Source organism: Bombus pascuorum, chromosome 12, assembly GCF_905332965.1.
Source record: "Bombus pascuorum chromosome 12, iyBomPasc1.1, whole genome shotgun sequence".
Lineage (NCBI taxonomy): Eukaryota > Metazoa > Arthropoda > Insecta > Hymenoptera > Apidae > Bombus > Bombus pascuorum.
This window is the reverse complement of record NC_083499.1, coordinates 861,458-881,551: the sequence shown is the minus strand read 5'-3', so window position 1 is coordinate 881,551 and position 20,094 is coordinate 861,458. Positions and strand designations below refer to the sequence as shown.

General features: G+C 31.4%; 4 protein-coding genes and 2 long non-coding RNA genes across 12 annotated transcripts; 3 read left to right on the top strand and 3 right to left on the bottom strand.

The window, feature by feature from the left end:
- Positions 1-790: 790 nt before the first annotated feature.
- On the bottom strand, positions 791-2,499 carry LOC132912465 (chymotrypsin-2-like). Its single transcript, XM_060969902.1, has 5 exons — positions 2,369-2,499; positions 2,082-2,241; positions 1,752-2,001; positions 1,484-1,621; positions 791-1,068 (listed from the first exon to the last, which is right to left on the bottom strand). The coding sequence occupies exons 1-5, from the start codon at positions 2,418-2,420 to the stop codon at positions 919-921; spliced, it is 750 nt and encodes a 249-aa protein (XP_060825885.1). The 5' UTR covers positions 2,421-2,499; the 3' UTR covers positions 791-918.
- On the top strand, positions 1,955-3,738 carry LOC132912471 (uncharacterized). The gene is made up of 2 exons (XR_009659215.1): positions 1,955-2,042; positions 2,131-3,738. It is a non-coding gene; the product is annotated as an uncharacterized LOC132912471 (long non-coding RNA).
- Positions 3,553-7,956, bottom strand: LOC132912456 (DNA polymerase iota). 3 transcript variants are annotated; one of them, XM_060969886.1, is made up of 3 exons: positions 7,482-7,956; positions 7,229-7,420; positions 3,553-7,096 (listed from the first exon to the last, which is right to left on the bottom strand). In XM_060969886.1, the coding sequence occupies exon 3, from the start codon at positions 7,014-7,016 to the stop codon at positions 5,319-5,321; it is 1,698 nt and encodes a 565-aa protein (XP_060825869.1). In that variant the 5' UTR covers positions 7,017-7,096; positions 7,229-7,420; positions 7,482-7,956; the 3' UTR covers positions 3,553-5,318. The 3 variants fall into 3 exon arrangements, with proteins under 3 accessions (XP_060825869.1, XP_060825871.1, XP_060825870.1); XM_060969888.1 differs by having other exon boundaries at positions 7,610-7,956; XM_060969887.1 differs by having other exon boundaries at positions 7,759-7,956.
- A 459-nt stretch (positions 7,957-8,415) lies between these two features.
- Positions 8,416-12,450, top strand: LOC132912455 (E3 SUMO-protein ligase PIAS1). 4 transcript variants are annotated; one of them, XM_060969880.1, is made up of 9 exons: positions 8,416-9,084; positions 9,876-10,042; positions 10,296-10,397; positions 10,518-10,662; positions 10,764-11,054; positions 11,142-11,243; positions 11,364-11,604; positions 11,677-12,093; positions 12,204-12,450. In XM_060969880.1, the coding sequence occupies exons 1-9, from the start codon at positions 9,061-9,063 to the stop codon at positions 12,410-12,412; spliced, it is 1,698 nt and encodes a 565-aa protein (XP_060825863.1). In that variant the 5' UTR covers positions 8,416-9,060; the 3' UTR covers positions 12,413-12,450. The 4 variants fall into 4 exon arrangements, with proteins under 4 accessions (XP_060825863.1, XP_060825866.1, XP_060825864.1 ...); XM_060969881.1 differs by lacking the exon at positions 8,416-9,084 and adding an exon at positions 9,091-9,402; XM_060969883.1 differs by lacking the exon at positions 9,876-10,042 and having other exon boundaries at positions 8,418-9,084.
- Positions 12,451-13,490: 1,040 nt separating this feature from the next.
- Positions 13,491-16,621, bottom strand: LOC132912457 (acetylcholine receptor subunit beta-like 2). Of its 2 annotated transcripts, none has more exons than XM_060969889.1 (12): positions 16,393-16,621; positions 16,066-16,223; positions 15,946-15,990; positions 15,764-15,873; positions 15,499-15,679; positions 15,204-15,360; positions 14,986-15,113; positions 14,742-14,917; positions 14,493-14,645; positions 14,306-14,430; positions 13,962-14,074; positions 13,491-13,767 (listed from the first exon to the last, which is right to left on the bottom strand). In XM_060969889.1, exons 1-12 carry the CDS (start codon positions 16,442-16,444, stop codon positions 13,558-13,560), a joined length of 1,608 nt encoding a protein of 535 aa, XP_060825872.1. In that variant the 5' UTR covers positions 16,445-16,621; the 3' UTR covers positions 13,491-13,557. The 2 variants fall into 2 exon arrangements, with proteins under 2 accessions (XP_060825872.1, XP_060825873.1); XM_060969890.1 differs by having other exon boundaries at positions 14,306-14,418; positions 16,393-16,618.
- Positions 16,622-16,687: 66 nt separating this feature from the next.
- Positions 16,688-18,419, top strand: LOC132912470 (uncharacterized). Its single transcript, XR_009659214.1, has 2 exons — positions 16,688-17,674; positions 17,839-18,419. It is a non-coding gene; the product is annotated as an uncharacterized LOC132912470 (long non-coding RNA).
- The last annotated feature ends 1,675 nt before the right edge of the window (positions 18,420-20,094 follow it).

Below are 20,094 nucleotides of genomic sequence, written 5' to 3'. Positions count from 1 at the left end.
ATTTCTTACCGCATTCTAATATGAAGGATATCTTTTATTCTTCCGCTCTCTACAATTATCGGTCACACAATTTTAACGTGGAAATAAATTTCTAACTTTAATAAAGCTTTATCATTTCGTTTTCAAGGATTGAATATGCATAAGTTCAAGAACTTTATTTTAATTTGTCAAAATTTAGCGAGTGCATGATATTTTAAAGGAAGACTATACATGTAATAATGAGAAATAGAATAATAAAATATGAAACAAAAGTATGTATTACAAATCAAGATTTAAGATTTATCATATAAGATTTATTTGGTATTTGTGTATTGGATATGTATTAAGTGTCTATAATTAATTCTAACTGTGCTTATAACAAATCATGTATTTTCCCGTATAAATGTTATATGCTTCCTAAATGTTCTATCTAATTCAACGAATTAGGTACGTGTGACATTAATTTGTGCATACGAGCCGTAAAATTAGTGTCACCTTAAAGTGCATTTGCATAAGCGTAGGACGCACTGCAGCGTATATAACTTTACATAAATTACAACTATCATGCAATGTGAAAAACATACAAGAAATGCAAATAGTATATTGGAAATGAAATTGAATAAAACGAACAGAACAACTGCTCGGTAAATTGATACTTTGCTAACGTACGAATGCGATGTCTTCGTTTATTAAAACGGAGCACGTTTGTTTAGTCTCTTGCCCAGATTACGGTTTTGTTTTAAAAGTTCTTGGACTACCCTTCTTGCTTTAACATTCTCTCCTCTTATAAGTAATATTAAAGAAAGATATATTTGTAATTAATTAAATGATTTATTTCATATTGTATTCTTTGAGAAATCACAAAGTGCGAAGGTATGCATAATCCACCATGTAATATTCATTTAACTGTAATTTAATTAGATTCAATCATCTTCTTATCTAACTCTTATTTTCTATGTGATCTTTGATCCAATCAATATAACTGTAGACACGGGTGAAGACATCCGGTCGACCTCTTGCACATGGTATTCCCCAGGATACAACTCCAATTTGTTCATTGTCGGCAACTAAAGGGCCACCGGAATCACCCTGTTTGAAAATAAATAATTCAATATATATAATTTATTAGAAAAAAAAGAGACAACAATATCTCATCCTTAACTAATAAAATAAACTAATGTTTGCATGCTGCAAATATATATAAGTATATTGATAAGTGTGCATTATATTGTAAATCATAATACTAACGTAAAAGCTTACTACTTCATTTATCGACACAAACATTCGATCTAACTAACAATAAGAAGATTGGAATTTCCTCCGCGTACTTCGAGCAATTCTTTTCGAACTAGGTGAGAGAAACTTAATAGTCGCTTAAATGCTCGTTGTTATACTCTCGACGACACGGTTTTCGCGACAAATAAGAAAAAAAGTGCTCGTTTAGTTGAGGGATCCTTTGACATGAAAGGGCTCTCTTCTCGAGTACTAGACGTAATGCACTTACGTGACAAGCGCCTTCACCTCTCTTGTTAAGTGTGCAGATATTGTCGTTGGTGACACGGAAGCTGGCGTTTAAACATTGTTTTTGATCGATTACACTTAGCTGTATGTGATATAGATCGTTCGGCGTTTGTCCGGGATACTTTAATCATTTGTATGTAATTGGTACCGCATTCACAACCATTCAAGTATAAGGGAAAAAAATTAACGAATATAATTGTTTTGAAAAAAGAAAGATGCTAAAATTATAATTCACAATAGTCGGTACTTACGCTAGTAGTTCCCCAACCAGATAATACGGCGGGATAATCTATTTTGCCGAAGTTTTCATTAGGTAACGCGATGGGCTTCACTTTGTCTCCGAAAATGATGTCTTTGTCCACTTTAATCAGTCCGATATCGTTTCTAATCAGTATAGAACTGTACTTTGGATGGCCAATTATTTTTTCAGATTGATATATGTCGCCACCTTTGTCTAAAGTATTGGAACCTAATACAACAGCTATGGACGTATCATTGAAACTAGAACAATAAGTTGCAGGTATAAGCAGTGAAAGAGAAAAGTACCTAGTTTTTTCTGCAGAAATTGAATTAATATCTACCTTGATAAACAATGAGCAGCTGTTAGTACCCATCTCTCGTTCAGTACAGATCCTCCGCAAAAATGACGATTTTTGTAACGTAATGAAGCTTGATACGGATATTGTCCGTCCTCTGCTACAGAACCGCCGACGATTTTTGGAACTTCATTTATACTTGCAGCTATATTTAATAATCTTATATAGTAATACATCTCACTAGTTTTTAAATCTAATTTACAGTTTTAAGTCGTTGTATTTTGAAAATTCAATTACGAATAAATGCTAATTTTTCTAAATAGAATTATTACCTGATGTTTCAAGTATTGCTATAATGGCGAAGATATAAAGAAACAGAAACATTTTAAGACACTTGTTTCTTTGTTGTAACGAATAAGCTATCAATCTGGTATACTGGACGCACTTCAGGAGTATTTATACCAAGTATGCTTTTAATGACCGTGGGAATTAAAGATACACCTGACCAGTATTTAAATTTAGGTCAGATATTACCTACAAAAAAAGCTTATTCGAATGTATCTCACGTATGTTGCGATAAAACCGAAGAAAACTCGTAACCGACCGGGTACCGCTACCACTTAAGAAGAGAACAGTCATAAACTAGCAATTCTAGTCAAAATCTATTCTTTTATCTTTCGATAGGGGTTTTCCGACCATGGGCCAACATAGGAACATATTTGTAATAGATGTCATTTTTATCTTATTTTTGTCTTGTTTCACTTTCACCAATCTTATTTTTGTTTTATATGCACCTCCTTTAAGAATTATAAATAAAATAGCTTTTAAAATATATTTTAATTTGTTTACTTTTATGAGATGAAATTTTAGTTCATTAGAAGTTAAGATATATTTTCTTCTTTAACTATATCGCGTCTGCTCCACTATATTCTTTAAAGAGTTAAAAGATGGTGACAAATCAGTTTTGCCATAAAAGAAGTTCAGTTACGACTTGTAGTAACGATTACATATTTGGTTTGCTCGATTCATGTTTCTTTGTCGATCAGTGACTCAAAGAGGATTATCCGAGAACCTTATTAAACGAGCGCGCAGGACAATTTAAAAAGGCATAAAGCTGCACAATTTATTCCATTATGACATGACTCACCCTGATTATGTTCCATTCAGAGACGGTGGCTGGGTGATTGGCCTCATTCAAATTGCATGGTAGTAGTAAAGGTCTAATTCTGCCGTCATACACGAACGCACTGTGTACTCAAATTAAATTCATATTGCTTTTAAATATCGCTATATTACATTGGAACAATAACGCCCATAGAGGCACATACATAAACAGAAACTATTTCATTTCTAATAACTTGAATGAAGATCTACATATGATTTCATATGATTTACTTCGATGATTTCAGCTAGGTGTGGTTTAAAAAGATGTTGGATGAGTTGTGATATGGACAAGGAGTAAGGATGATTTAACGCAATTGAATATATTATAATACAGAAAAGAACATCAAAGACGTACAACTTGAACTTCCTTTATTTAAATGAATCAGAGGTAATATGAACCGTCGATGTAACGTTGCTTGTACAAAAATCAAACTTAACTTCATTCTGCATTGCCTGCCTTTAATTCTTGAATACTATCAACGCAATTATCTGAGAAGTGCGAGCTATTGCGTGTTATTCTAATTAATCGGAACTTCGACATTGACGAACGGATATGGATGTCGCAACCGCTCATATTCCCCGTGGTATATACGTATAAAATACTTATATATCTCACAACCAGAAGTTAATAATCAGAACTGTACCGCTTCTCCCGTGCATACAAGAAAATAAATAAACATAGAAAAAAAGCTTGGCCATAAGTAACTTTTTTCATCGCGTATATATATATATATATATTATATATATATAATATATATAATTATATATAATTTATATATATATTATATATATATAATATAATATATATATTTTTTTATTGTTATTATTCGAGCTATATATATATAAATTGTCCATTCCCTTATGTAAGTATGATCGTTTACAAAAGCTACTGTTTCAGTATCACTTGCCGTCGATCACGCTTTAATGCACATATGCTTTTCGATAAATCGTGTGAAAGTAAACGTCTGTATAATATAATATAATGTGAAACTGCGTGAATCGTTGGCTTACTTTTTTTCGTTTTGTCTTATCCGTGTTCGCTTAAACGTATATTATAATTATTCACCTTGTACCATACCGAATCGATAAAACTTTATGATTGTCTAATATTTTTAATACAACTATATATTATAAATTACGCTTATCTTATTCGAACGGTGCTCCTTACCAGTAGCACGCTAGGGGCGATTGAGTATTTCTGTACGGCATGTCTTTTGTAACACCCGTTACACATAGAATAACATCGACAGTAATAAAAATATAAACATTATTTCGTTTCATTTTTAAACTTTAAATCATACAATTATAATTTAATAGCTAGATAGTACGTACAAGATCAAATGCCAGCACCTCGTTTAACGAGACGGATTACGTTTGGAAGTGTATCAATCACGCACGCTAGTTCAGTGTAAATAAAAATACTTTCCTGCCGTTGAAATACTCACAGTGAAATAATCGTGAAGATAGCAAGAGAAAAGAAAGAGGCGAATTATATAGAACATAATTCTAATACAAAAGTATTTAACTTACTTAATCTTAATTTTTATTCATCCGAACAATATTAAACATTAAGAAATACGCGATAGTATATAAAACATACATATTGAATGTTTGAAAGATGAAAATAAAACTTATTTTACAATACTTTATCTTTGATTTATAATAAAGAATTTTACTTAAATAGAAATACTTTTCATTGATAGTCAATTTACATTTTCACTTTCTTTTACTTTTGTGAATACACCTTAAATGCAAAGCAACTCAAAAAAGTTCGACTATTCTAGGTAATTTAAGCATCAATTGTGCTTGATTTCGTCAAAAAGAAATGAATAAAAATATGTTTTATACAACCATGCAAATTCACATTGGCCTTTTTTTAGTGATGTTTAATGAAATGATCAAAATTATACGATAAAGTTACTTTATATCAACATTCATTTAATGTAAATGTTCTAGAAAATATGTGTATACAGAAAGTTAATACCCAAAATCGTAAATTGATTTAAAATATTTAGTAACTTAAATTCATAGTATCACATGGTGCTGCCATCCAATATTGTAGGTGTGTAAGTGTGTACATAATGATGGCTATATTATATTCTAGGCCATAGAACTCCGTCACTTATTGGCTATGAAGTATTTAAGTATATTATTGGGTTTTGGTTTACTAGTCGTCGGCCAGGAACGGGTCACTTCTCTTTGTATATCAATGGGTAAAGATTTAAGAACTGCTGCATCAATTTTCGGAGATAATTGCATTGGTGATGAAGGACTAAGTCGAAGATCAGCCATTTCGTTGCTCGGAGATTCTCTACGTCCACTCAACCATACTTCCAATCTAGTCTTTTTTGGTAAAGGTTCTATTTCGTTCAACACATCATCGTCCGCACTCTGGTTGTTAGCACCTATTGATTTCGAAACTGGAGAGGAGGTGGTACTCATCGCAGAACCGTCGTTACTATCTTGATTTACGCTCATTGGTGATCCAAGATTAATATCGCAAACGCCTTCTTCCGAGCTTATATCTAGAACAGACTGAACAGCCACCTGTTTTCGCAAGAAAGATGTAATACTATTCTTTCCAGAAGATCTCTCTTCGAATTTCGTGAAAGCAACTCCTAAAAGAGTTAAATGGAATGGTTTAGAAACATCGATAGTACGGTGAAATAATTTCATTGCTAGTGCCAACATTTTAGCATGATCATAAACACCAGATTTTGTAGAAGGCAATAGATGTTTCGGTAAAGCGCATTGTCGAGTTTCTCTTTTACCAGAAGTTGGTTTATTAAAATCATGTTTCCTAACAGTTAATCTCATAGCAATGGGAATTCTACCATCCTCCATAGCTAATTCTGTTAATCTTCTCAGAAGTGCTCCTAGTCTTGATTCTACTTCAGCTACCAGAGAAACACTCTTGAAGCCATCTTCTAAACCTATACTCTGTCTTTTTCCTGTTGGTTTCACGACGGTCTCGTCGATACCTTCGGCGTTATCTTTTAATTTTCGTGCTAAGTCAATACCAATTTTCATCTCTAAGGTTTCCAAAGGTGTCTTTCTTAGATCATCCACTGTTTTTATGTTGTTGGAAATTAACAATTGTGCAGTTTTTTGCCCAACGCCTGGTATTTTAGATACAGATCCTATAGTAGATAAGAACATAGGTGCACTGCATGGGAATACTAGTGTTTGATGATTTGGTTTATGTAATGATCCCACCAGTTTTGCTAAAAGCTTATTATGTGCTATTCCAGCACTGCATGTAATATGCAAGTCTTTATAAATTCGTTCTCTTATTTCTGCTGCAATTTTGGAAGCTATAATTAATCGAGCATGACAGCCACAAGGACATTCTTCTTCGGAGGGACCAAATACTTTACCAACTGGATTTTCATCTTCCATGTTAATACTTAAATTAAACTCTGAATTATTTCCAGAATTCATATATTTTTGTACAATAGAAGTTACGTCCATAAAATTGTCATCAAGACTTAATCTTTCAACTAATGGAGTAAACTGATGCAATATTTCCAGTACTTTAGCAGAATAGTGACGATAGTTCGTTAAATCTTCACCATTTACCAAGACCAGTTCTGGGCACAATTGTAAAGCTTCCTGTACTGACATGCATTTTTTAATTCCATGTTCTCGTGCTAAATAATTGCTTGTCACTACTATACTCTTTTGTTGCACCCCCAATGGTTTGCCTTCTAGCTCTGGATGCCTAAGCATCTCTATTTGAGCGTAGAAACAATCAACATCTATATGAATTATGGTTCTCGGATGTCTGATAATTGCATCAAATTCAATAGAATCCATTGAGGTCAATTTTCAAACAATATTATACATACAATCTTTATCACATAAGTGACTTATTCAATATTTCAACATAGTATAATCTGTAATAGTAGTAAATACTCAATTTGCATTATAAACGATAAAACTAAATGATTTATAAATAATTATCATTATTAACATATTACAAATATCAACATAATGAATAAAGCCAGATAATAAAATTAGTTCATTACCTTTTTCAAAAACAAATTTGCTGAAAAATATATTCTTAAGTGCAGATTTTCATTTTATTCATGGCATTAACAAAGAGTAATTTTCTTTATTATTTACACACACGTTATTAATACACTTTAGCATAAATTTTTACAATAATTCTTGAATATAGAAGTGTTTACTTGTCGATATGTTTAATTGTAGACGTATATCTAAAAAATAGGTTAAGTTGTGCAGTCAAAACATACAAACTGTTTACTATTTTCAACTTACATATGGAGACTTATAATTGTATAGCAAGTTATCATTTTCGTTCTTAAATAAACTACTCCATAGCATGGCTATTAAAATAGTTTATTATTATTTCTCAGAACTTTCCTTAGATCATAAAGTAAGGTTACCATTATTTAGTGTTCATTTGGAAGCTATATCTCACAACCACATAGAATATTAACGTATAGATATAGTTTTATTTTCCAGAAATCCGTTAGATCACATTGAACGGACATTAATTTGTAGTTGGAGCTGTTAAAAAACACGAATGACTCACTTCTGAAAGCCACATGAACTTTTTATAAATTTCATTGAAGAAATATATTCTTTTTACTGCTGATAAGTTTCGATTGCTAGCACGAAACAAAACTACCGTAAAAACTAAATAGAAATTTGTTTACAAACTGTAATGCGACTAATTTATTTTTCACATGGTAGCCATGTTTTGAATTATTAAAGATATCTTTCTCTGTGTGTGTGTGTGTGTGTGTGCGTGTGCGTGCGTGTGCGTGTGTGTGTGTGTGTGTGTGTATTTATAATTGCATTCTAAATATTGGTGCATATGAATGTTTTAAGATAGATGCACGTATCATCATTTTATGATACAAATATATTTTTCACTAGAGACAGCACACTACAAACTTTTTGCAACACATATTTACATAATGGTGCGTTTTCATGAAGTGATAGCCAATAATATATCAAATAAACTAGGGAAATTACTTAAGATACATAGATAAAATCTAAAATAAAACTTATGTTTCCCCTAGATATAATCCAATCATATTGTAGATCATTTAGTAAGAATATATCACGAATATAGTAAAGATGAATTACTATAAAAATAGATACTCCAGAAAATTTAATAGGTTTTATATCGTATTGTGCACTTGTGTTCCTAATATATGATTGTGTTTCGTTATTGTAACGTGCATTTGCAATTTTTATATATTTTTAAAACATTTTATATTGCACGTTAGTTACAGAGGAATTCTAAAGGTTTGGTTGGACGTTTGCAATCTAATAGATGAAACATAACCAGCAAATATATTCAAAGATTTTCCTCCGCGTGTACACTCACTAAAAATTCGAAGACGAAGACAACTTGAATTTATGATTTTCTTGAAACTTCAGTACCTCCTTTATAGCTCTTTTTCTAACATTAATTAACAAAGAAATTATTATAATGTTGTACATTTGTTGAATTATACAAATTGAAGTTGAACTCCAAATAAATTGTTAGCAGCCATCTTGGAAAACCCTTTTTCGCATTTCGAACGAACGAAGTGTCAAATATCGATAATTACTTCATCGCACGCGGTTGAACTAAAAATTTTTATGGGAATTGAGTTTTCCTAGAAAAGTTAGATATTTTAAAACGATCTCGAAATTGAAATGTAAAAATCAATTTCGCGCCATAAAATAGTATTATTCGATACTCGCACTTAAAAAGCAAGAAAAATATAGAAGCAAGTTGCGATACAAACAACTCGAATAAGTAAGGGGTAGGAGAATTTTTGTATTGAAAGTTGGAAATAATATAGGCAAGACGGCTTCGCAAAAAAAATCGTCTAAGAAGATGGCGGAGACCAAAGAATTAGAGGTGAGTCAAGTATTAAAAGTGGTGCAGTGTAGTTAGATTATGTGTGAAATTTTAGAGAAAAGTCGGCAGGTCTGCATTGTGAATTTGTCGTGGTTATATCCGGGTTATCAGCGATTTATTTGCGTCAGTGAATTATATTACTAGACGCTTAGTACTTGTTAAGCGCGTTTTTCTTCATTATTGTTATAATTATTTTTTTTCTTCGGTGAAATATTGAGATTAATCAATAGAATTTTTTTTACAATATATTGTGCTTATAATTATGTTGCCTTTACCGAATAAAGCTTATAAAAAACGTCAATATCTTCATAATCATAGGTAACCTAAATATTTTTTTTTTAAATTAAAATCGTTCTTATTATTTCTTTGTCATTAATCATATGTATTTTATTCCTAAATATTGTTGGACAAATGATATTATGTATGGTTGCAAAAATAAATACTGTTTCATTATTGTATTTTTCTCATTCAATATGGATATGGATGAAAATACTCTATGTGTATGGTGTGATTGTCTTTAGAATAGAAAACTTGAAGTATGATCTTTATGCCTGGTATTTCAAATTCTATTCCGTATTTCTGCAATTATGTTTATACAAACCAATATAATAGATAAAATGTTTATTATGTAATTGAATTGAAATATATAGAATTGATAATAAATTTAAATGTTAATTTGTTTCTTATTAATACATTGTTATTTATAAAATATATTTTTCTTTTATCAAAATAACAGTTTAGAATAAGTGTACTATATAAAATGTATGCATGCTATAATTTTATGATTGCAGAATATGATATTGAGTTTTCGAGTGTCTGAACTTCAGATGCTTCTTGGTTTTGCTGGTAGAAATAAATCAGGTAGAAAGAACGAATTACAAGCACGTGCACTAGAATTGTTACGTTTGAGATCCCATCCAATTCAGCTCAAAATACGTGAATTATATAAATCCATACAGTGAGTATAAGATTTATTAATGACAATACAATTGTTCTTGTAGATTGTACTAAATCATTAACTACCTCTGTCACCATTTATTAAATTTTTAAATATTTTATTTGTTTTAGTTTTATTTATTTTAGTAAAACGTTGAAAATGATTTTCTTTTTATATCTACTATGGCATATCGTTATACTTTAAGTATTATAAATGTCAGTGGATTATTGAGATAAAGTCCCAGACTCATTTTTTGTTTCAAAATTTTGTTTAGAGCTGATCAATTAGCTGCACATCAAATGTATGGTCAAACAGGTAGTTCTGGGGAACCACAAATAGATCAAAACATGCATTCCAGAAATTATTACACAACAAGGTAAATATATAGAACAAAGAGATAGGTAACACAAAGAAAATAAGTTTATGAAGAACTTATATAATTAATTATATAAGATATATTTAACAATGTTCTCTTTTACTTGCAATTAATGTAAAGACAAGCTATCAGTCAACAGCAACAGTCACAGTCTTCAGTTTCTAGTGGAAAGGATTTACCACCTGCACATCAAGCATCTCTACCTCAAGCACCTAGAACAAATCCAGTCTATCAGTCAACAGGATATGCCAACGTAACACCGCAAGTAAGTTATGTAATGTGATTTTTATATAAAATTGTATAATACTTCTATATTATTTTTTGTAGTGGTTTTTTTAATATTCATATGACATATTAATATTTCAGCAAACAACAAGTGCAGCCTATAATCCATATCCATATGCACCAAAAGTTTTACCATCACCATTGCAAATACAACCTAGAAATCAATATCCTGTTCATCCAGATGTTAGACTTAGGAAGCTACCATTTTTTGATTTATTGGCTGAATTGCTGAAGCCATCTAGTTTAATGCCTCAAGGATCTATGAGACTTCAAGAGAATACATTTATGTTTCATTTAACACCACAGCAGTCAACAGATGTAGCAAGTTCACGAGATTGTCGTGCAGGAAGTAAAATGGATTACACAGTACAGGTACATTTTACAAGAAGAGTTTGTTTCTTAATGTTAAATTTGTTATTTTGATTATTGGGTCTACAATCTGTGTCATGGCTATTTCAGATACAAATGCGATTTTGTTTGCAAGAAACATCATGTGAACAAGAGGACTGTTTTCCACCAAGCATTGCAGTAAAAGTTAATGGAAAACTGTGTCCTTTACCTGTTAGTAGACAGAAATATAAATAATATACATATACACATGAAAATATTATTTCTTTTTAAATTAAAAGTATAGTAAAATGTTCTGCTTTCACAAATTAAATGTTTTATTTTTTATTTCAGAATCCAATACCTACTAATAAGCCAGGAGTAGAACCAAAGAGGCCGCCACGGCCTGTCAATATTAGTCCTTTAGTTAAATTATCTCCTACTGTAGCGAATCAAATTCACGTGACGTGGTCGGCAGACTACGGCAGACGATACGCAATTGCGATATATTTAGTTCGAAAGCTTTCAAGTACTGAATTATTATCAAGGTTAAAAAGTAGGGGAGTACGACATTCGGATTATACAAGAGGTTTAAGTAAGTAGTTATGTGGTTAGAACTATTTGGTATTATTGAAAATGAATGTTATTGAAATAATGATCTCTTTAGTTAAAGAGAAACTTAACGAAGATGCGGATAGTGAAATAGCGACAACATCACTTAGAGTATCGTTAGCTTGTCCGTTAGGCAAGATGCGAATGTGTACACCTTGTCGTGCATCGACGTGTTCACATTTACAATGTTTTGATGCATCCCTATTCCTTCAAATGAATGAAAGAAAACCAACATGGAATTGCCCAGTTTGTGATAAGCCAGCGTTATATGATAATCTCGTTATCGATGGCTACTTTCAAGAAGTGTTGAACTCTAAGAAACTATTACCAGACGTAAATGAAATTCAATTATTGCAAGATGGATCGTGGGAAAATTTGGTTTTAAAGAAAGAAAAGGATAAGGAGAAGAGTGAAACAAAAGTTATTACAAATTCGCAAGATCGTAAAATCGATGTGGATACAGTCGATCTCGGTGAGATTTTATTTCATTCTAATATGTGTAAAGTTATGACATATTTAAAAATAAATGTTTTTATGTTTATGAGTGTTTACATATAAATGAGTAATCATATCACTGTTTAGATGAAAGCAATCTTACACCTCCAAAGGAAAAGAAACGAGCTGTTATTATTGATCTAATATCAGACAGTGATGACGATGATGAACGTACCACACCAACACAAAGTACAAAAAAGATAGCTAGTGGTACTTCTTCGCCAAAGAAATCACAAACTAGCTCCATTAGCAGTACAAGTGAATCACCAGAATTGATGATAATTGATTTAGAATAGAATATTTTATATCTATTGCTACTATTAAATTGCCAAATTTTGTACAGGATAAAAACCAAAATTTTGTTAGTTCTGTGATCATCTTAAAAAAAGAAGTTACTACATAAAGTTAAGTATAAGTGAATTCATGATATTTTTACTTTTGGTACTTAAAACTGAAAAAGAAAGGAGCAAAATATTTCTTTTCGACTATAACAACTTAGCATTCCTCTGTATAATCAATATATATATATATATATATATCAATATAGCATTCCTCTGTATAATCAATATATATATATATTGATATTGATATATATATATATATATATATGATAAAATATATTATATATATGATATAATATATAATAATATATAATATTATATATAATATATAATAATATGTATATTATATATATATATATTATATATATATATATATTATATATATATATTGATATATATATATTGATATATATATATATATATGATAAAATATATTATATATGATATAATATATAATAATATATAATATTATATATAATATATAATAATATGTATATTATATATATATATATATATATAATATATATAATAATATATATAATATATATATATATAATATATATATATATAATATGAGGGGGAGGGAAGGAGAGGGAGAGAGAGAGGATTGTATATTATTTTAATTGACGAAAGAAAAAAATGTAAATTAATGTCTCGAAAATCAAACTCAAACTAATTAATAAGATACCTTAGTATAGTTTTTCATTATCGAAAACATCAATGTGGAATTTTATTCAAAATAATAAAGCTATTTTTATTTTATAGTATAAGCCTCTTATTAACCTTGACGTATAAATGAAAGAGGGAAATAAAAGGTGTAAATATTTATATTAATATAAATATGTTAATTATACTATTAGCGTTATTAATGTAAGTAAATTTGAGTCCTCTTAAAATGGTTTCTTTATTAAGTTTCTTAGTTGATCAGGGTTAATAAAACTGCTTAGACTATATTTGCTATAGACTTTCTGTTTGTGAAATTCGATCTAAAGTTATAAGCAATAAAATAGATAAAATTCATATAAATAGAATATTAATAATTTAATACTTTTGTATTATGGTTTTTATACGTGAATCATATGTTCCACGAATCTCAAAGTTTATTCGTCTTGCGTAGCCGCATTTACATTTGGATACATATAATTGCGAAACGATATTCCAGAAAGTTGTTGGTCCACAGGTTCTCTTGTATCATATAAACTTGGTGCTTGAAATATTATGCCAAGTGTTCCACCAGTACATGCCAATGTAAAAACCCAAAGAAAAAGTCTATCTAAAACCATAGCTACGAATTTCCAATCTTCTATAACCTGGAAATATTAAAAAATATATGAGGGAAAAATGTATTATATATTATTTCGAGAAGTTATATATATATATATATACTATTTTTAAAAAAGAATTTTTAGAATTGAAGCCTTGAATTGTCAAGAGAAGTATCAAAAGTAAAACATGAATATTCAAACAATGAATTGTTGAATTATTGAATTATTGATCAACTTACTTCATTATCCTTATCTGCATTTTTTATATGTTGAGCAATAAAACGCACACCCTTTAAAGCTGATATTACATCGGGAGACAAGTGTCGTGGCATCGTATTTTCACTATCAGTGACTGCAACAGTATCTCATTGTTAATGTACATTTCAGAAACTATTACATGACATTAATTGTAATATAACGTGTCGCGCCATATACATCCATGATACAATTCCAATACACGTTTATTTATTTCAATCGCTGTCATGTAATTTTTTATGTGTCATAATGCACTGTCGCAATATATTTGATTAATAAAATTTTGTATCAATTATATTATATATTGTAGAGTAATTTAAATATTTACCTGATGCATGCGGTATATGCCGGGCATCATCTTCTCGTATATTTTTATACTGCGAGGTGACACTTTCGAACCCATCTGGACTTCCTTTCAATTCCAGTGGGTAATCACTAACACTATCAGGAAAACTGTAATGTATACTCCTAAAAAGTTTTCTATTTCAGGATTCGATAAACAGTAGTATAATTACCTAAAATCTATTTCATTAGTATATCCACTATCCATGTACGTATCATCATATTCTGGAGTTGAATACGGCGTCCGACGCATCATTAAAAGTCGTGGCATCCAATTTAAAAATACTTGTCTAACCCAGGGTGACATGTTGTGCGTAGATGGAGACCTATATAAGAAATTTATACGTAACTTTAAGTAATTTATAAATAGGATACTATAATTAGTGTTTAATTTAGAATTATTATGATGGAATTTAGTTTACCGAAAATGAACATTTAAAACGCATACGGTAATCCATATCGACAAAGTGACTAAAATCATGGTAAATAGCAAATATTTTCCTAAAAGTGGTATAGCTAGTGATGTTGGTGGAATAATTTCGGCTAATAGTAAAAAGAACACCGTCAACGAGAGGAGAATGGAAGAGCACAACGATACCTGTAAAAATTTAATTTTTTACAGTATAAGTACCTTTTCGTTTATTTATTATTCTCTGTAATGCTTACTTTTTCACCTGAATCACTTGGTAAATAAAAGACAAGTACCGTAAGGAACGTAATACCCACGCAAGGAATTATTAAGTTGACTGTGTAGAATAACGTTTTTCTTCGCATCGTAATATTAAATGTAATATCTGTATGAATTATATCAAAATGCACTTACATTTCGTATCGTTGTATAAATTGTATGTTAATATAGATGTCAAATATATTTATTTACTCACCAGAATAGGGTTCTGTGCAACATGGGTAATATTCTTCGTTTCTGGATGCCGGTACTTCTAAAATGTCCCATTCAACTGATAAGTAGAAGTCGCTTAAATCTATTCCTATTGCAACCAAATTGCTACCACTTTCTTGTTTCATATGTTTCAGATCCACCTGCCAGTAAAAGTTTTTACAAAGTATATTTTTGATAAATAACATTAACGTCAATTATTTGTATCCTCAAATAATTTATTTCTATTTGATTTGTATTAAAAAAATTATTTATGATCAACGATATTTTTGAGTTATAACCTGAGCGCCATTGTACGTCCATGAGCCGAATTTCATAATACACGATTGTTCGTCAAATGGGAAATATTCGACGTTAATCTCACAAGATGATTTGTAAATCGCAGGCGGTTTCCAAGACACTTCACCTGTATACTTTAATGTAGCCTTTGTCATAAGCGTTACTTCGTAATTGCCATCGGCACTATGAAATTATATTTAATTGATATCTTTTTATGATTATGAAATTCAATACTTGCTAATAAGTTGTAACATACATTAAACTTACTTATTGTATAGGACAATATCTGGTAGCCAAATATTTTCGGAAGGCACGTATAGCATTTCTACGCCACCGTATTCTTCTGGATCCCATCGTAGTTTATAGTCGATCCATTTCTAAAATACATAATATCGACAGTGAATAAAATATGTTTATAATGATAGGTATATTTCTTCAGTAGCTCTTACTTGTTCCACCCAGACGTTGGTAGTCATCACTTGATTTTTTAAATTCTGTAAATTAAAAAAATATTAACAATATCCTTATTGAATAAAAAACAACCAAAATCGCAAAATATGACTTTGTACCATCTCAATTAGCTGCGAGAGCTTTAAACCAAGCTTTACTGTTAAGGTTTCGGTGTTGTTCTTCACAGGGCGTATAAGTCTATTATAATTTGACAACAAGTCATCATAAAGTCTTTTTGTGTCAGGGTTTGCCTCGTAAATTTTTAACCCAACAACACCTAGAAGAAATAAAAATCTTTTTAGTCATAATTTCTACTTTTTATGTAAGAACAATCGAGTTCATCGCATTCAAATCACACGACAACATGAAACATACATTACGATATAATTCTTAAGAAACTTAAACGATTCTCAACCACTTACAATGTAAAAAGGTGAAATACTTACCGAATATAATATGAAGGGCATTAAAAAGAATACTAAACGTCAATATTCGCATTTTAAATGTAACTATTTACAAATTTGTGTAAGATTGAGATGGCAGTGACCACTCCCAGTAAAAACACTTCCACCTATGCACACATATACAATAATTTTTAAGTTAACCTAATTAAATGTAAAAAGAATCGATATCATATTAGATATTTTTCTTTCGGGTGACAAGTGGAAAACCTTATCAGTAGAAAATGAGCGTTCTGCATCCCACTGGACCAAAATCGATATCCGAAGTTAGCGCCATGACACTTGCTCCAGTTTGCACTTCAATGTATTTCGTCTGTTACAGATTCACATCTCGGCGCATGCGTATTAATGATGCGCACACATCTTTTTCAAATCGTCCACAGGTTGGCGCCTTCAGTCTGTACCAAATCACGTACAAGCATTTTTCGTCTTAAGATTTGTCTTCGTTTTCTTTTGTTTCAGTGGATTTCAGTGGATTTCAATGCATTCATAAAGGTAACTAAAATGAATTGTTAGCTGTTTTTTACTTTTGTATTTTAATTAGGTAGCAAATATTGTTTGTTTGAACGTTTTAATTCAGATTTCTTAAAAATGAATTACCGACATTGTATGAATCTTGTTCGTCAGGTAGCGCACTCTGTACTAGAATGCAGTAGAAGTCAGATGCACCCTTGCAATTCTTTTGGAATACTATTCACAGAACATCATTATGAAATGGTATTTTATAGAAATTTTTTATTAGTATAATTACAATAGAGATATTTTTCATGATATCTAAGAATTCAATATATTCGATACATCCTATCTTCTATGTAAAATGATGTGTACTGTATCATGATTTTGTATATGTTTTGTAGTCACTTTGACATAATTTTTCTCAATACGTATAATCTTTTATCAGACGCAATGTTTACCAAATGCAATTTTGTAGGAAGTATTTTTCATTGATTTACTTGTAAGCTGTTTTATATAATTAAATTAATCGTAGATGTTTGAACATTTTTGTTATTATATATAATATTTATCATCTAAGCTTTCTTACTTTTGCAAATTTATAAAAAAGAGAATATTTTTTATATATACTTAACAGTTCATATATTATTCATCAAGTACGATCAATAGGTACTGCCAGGAAAGGAATTGAACACTCAAAGACAACCTACTTAACGCTATGCTCGTAAGAGGTTAATTAAAAGCGAAGCGTAACAATCGATAGGCAAGAAAGGGTAAGAGCATCGACATCACTCCACGCAGCACTCATAAAAGAGTAGGTCCATTGTGGATTAAGGTTTTATTATAAAAATCTATAACGATGTTCATAGAATTGAATTGAATCCTCAACTTAGTCAATTTAGCATCTCGTAAAGTAGAAAAATCCTTTAGCCTTTCCTAGAGCATCGATCACAGTACAAAACCACGTTCATGTTTCAGATAATGGTCGCGTGTCTAGAAAACATCGTAATTATGTCAAAGGAGTAACTGCGGAAGTGTAAAGTACTCCGGGCATGTTGCAGTGAAAATTACGCTTGAAACGGAGATGTATGTTCTTCACAAAAGTAGCATCCGTAGTGTAACAGCCCTCCTAGGAAGGATCGACTTGCGACCGCACAATATCCCACGTATATACGATTATCGATCAAGGATACGTAAACAGCCGTGGTATAGTTGCGCACACGCGGCGACCAGGCCACTTAGCGTATGTTTGTTTAGTACCTTTTACGACTATATTGTCCGGGCATGTGTTAGATTACGGAGCAGCCAGTGTCTGGCGCATAGTTGAGGGTTGGGTGGTACGGCGCCGTGCTTCGAGAGGGTCATTTATAACTGTTATCGTGAGACTTACTAGCCCACTTACTACCTCCACTGTGTCTATTCTCCACCCACTCTTCTATTCTACTGGAAGAAACGTAAGCGCGAGATGCGCCAGTCCACCGAACCTGCTGGTCATTCTAGCACGGTTTTTTATTCGGTCATCTTGTATCACGCCAGAGAATAAAATCTTTGAGTAACGACATCATTTTCAGGAAATCTTGATTTTTACCGCCAGTGTTCTATGAGAAAAATTGGCAGTTGTTTGTTTTTTCTGTTCCTTTCCGTTAGTTAGTTTATATTCTATAGATAATTTGTATATTATAATTAATTATAAAATAGAATTATGGTCTTGAGTTATATTGCGATCTTTCTTAATAAAGCAAGGTAGTAATTGTTAGCTGTATTGTTTTCCTTAAATATAAAATTATTTAGAAATTCGTAGTTGAGAAACTATAGGCGAGTGGAGAAGGTTATTTTACGTAAAATGTATAATTGTTGCTGGACTAATTACAATCCTGTTTTCATTAGCTTTGGGACTTCTAACCGTAATAGCTGCGCACACAGTCCTAATCCTTTGTTCTCACAAAGCCACTTTGAGTGGCGAACTGACCGAACTGAATGCGAACTTTGGACATGGCGTTTAAGGTTGGTAATATGCTAGCTTTACATAAATCTGCGTGATAACTAATGTGCAAACTTTCATATTTATTGAGATAACCGGATACAATTATATATTAAACGTTGTTAATATAATATATTTTTCTAATTCATGTTTGCCACAGACACACAGATTAGAAGATTAATTCTTAAAAACGGCTGATTGAGATCTCACTTCACGAAGTATGAGTCGTTTAGAAGTTTAGATGATGAAGATAAACTGGCGGCACCTATTGAAAATTAAAATCTTTCATGTTTGTGGAACAAACATGAAATTCTCGATATTACGTTTGTGGTTGTTACACAGATTATAACGTTTACAGAGTTGAAACAGAGTTTTATTTGTTAGACTACGTTTCGCGTGAAACGAGAAAGCGTCGCGACATTGGTATTACAACCGATAGCTCATCGTTATCGAGGACATTTCTCATCGCGTTTTTGTCCGTCGTTCCGGGACGGGGCACTTAATCCTAATATGGAAATATGTCGTGCACTCCGCAAGCCGACGATTAATGCGAATAAATCGATTTTTGGCGTAGGGATACGACGGTTACCGCCAAATCCTGGAAGCCACGCCAAGTGGCGGAAACACGGGAATTCCATCTGGATTTACTAAGATCAGTGCCATTTAATGTGGAGCTCGATAAATCCCTTAAAAGCTGGTGGTCGGCAAGAAGACGGTGCATTACAATTTTCCAGAAAGGAGAATGGCGAACGTCTAGGGGAGACGCAGACAAATCTGCAAATGCAAGGCTTCAGGTGCCAAATGCTTTCATCGTATAACGTGAGTAACTGCCTTCCCTGTTTGCTGTCCCACATCGATCGCAATCTATGAGAATAGCAGAGCCATCCAAAAGTAAAAAATCTTACGAACGTATTCCATTTATGCTGATCGAAATACTCGCTTTATGAAATGGATACGAATCGATAGATATTAACATGCATACACACCTTTATTCATAAGGACAATATTAGAACACTTATAGTAAAACAAGATATTCGTGTATTTTAGATCATTATCATGTAAAAATATAAAGTTTTAATTAATTAATTATTTTCTTATCAATGTGAATAACCGAGTACGAGACCAATAGATGTTTTCATATTTATAAACGGACGTTTACGTTAATATATGTTACGACCGTTCGCAGAGAGACGCGGTCGCGAGGAAAACGCGTCAACGAGAGGCGTAAATTCTCGCTACGATTCGTATAATCG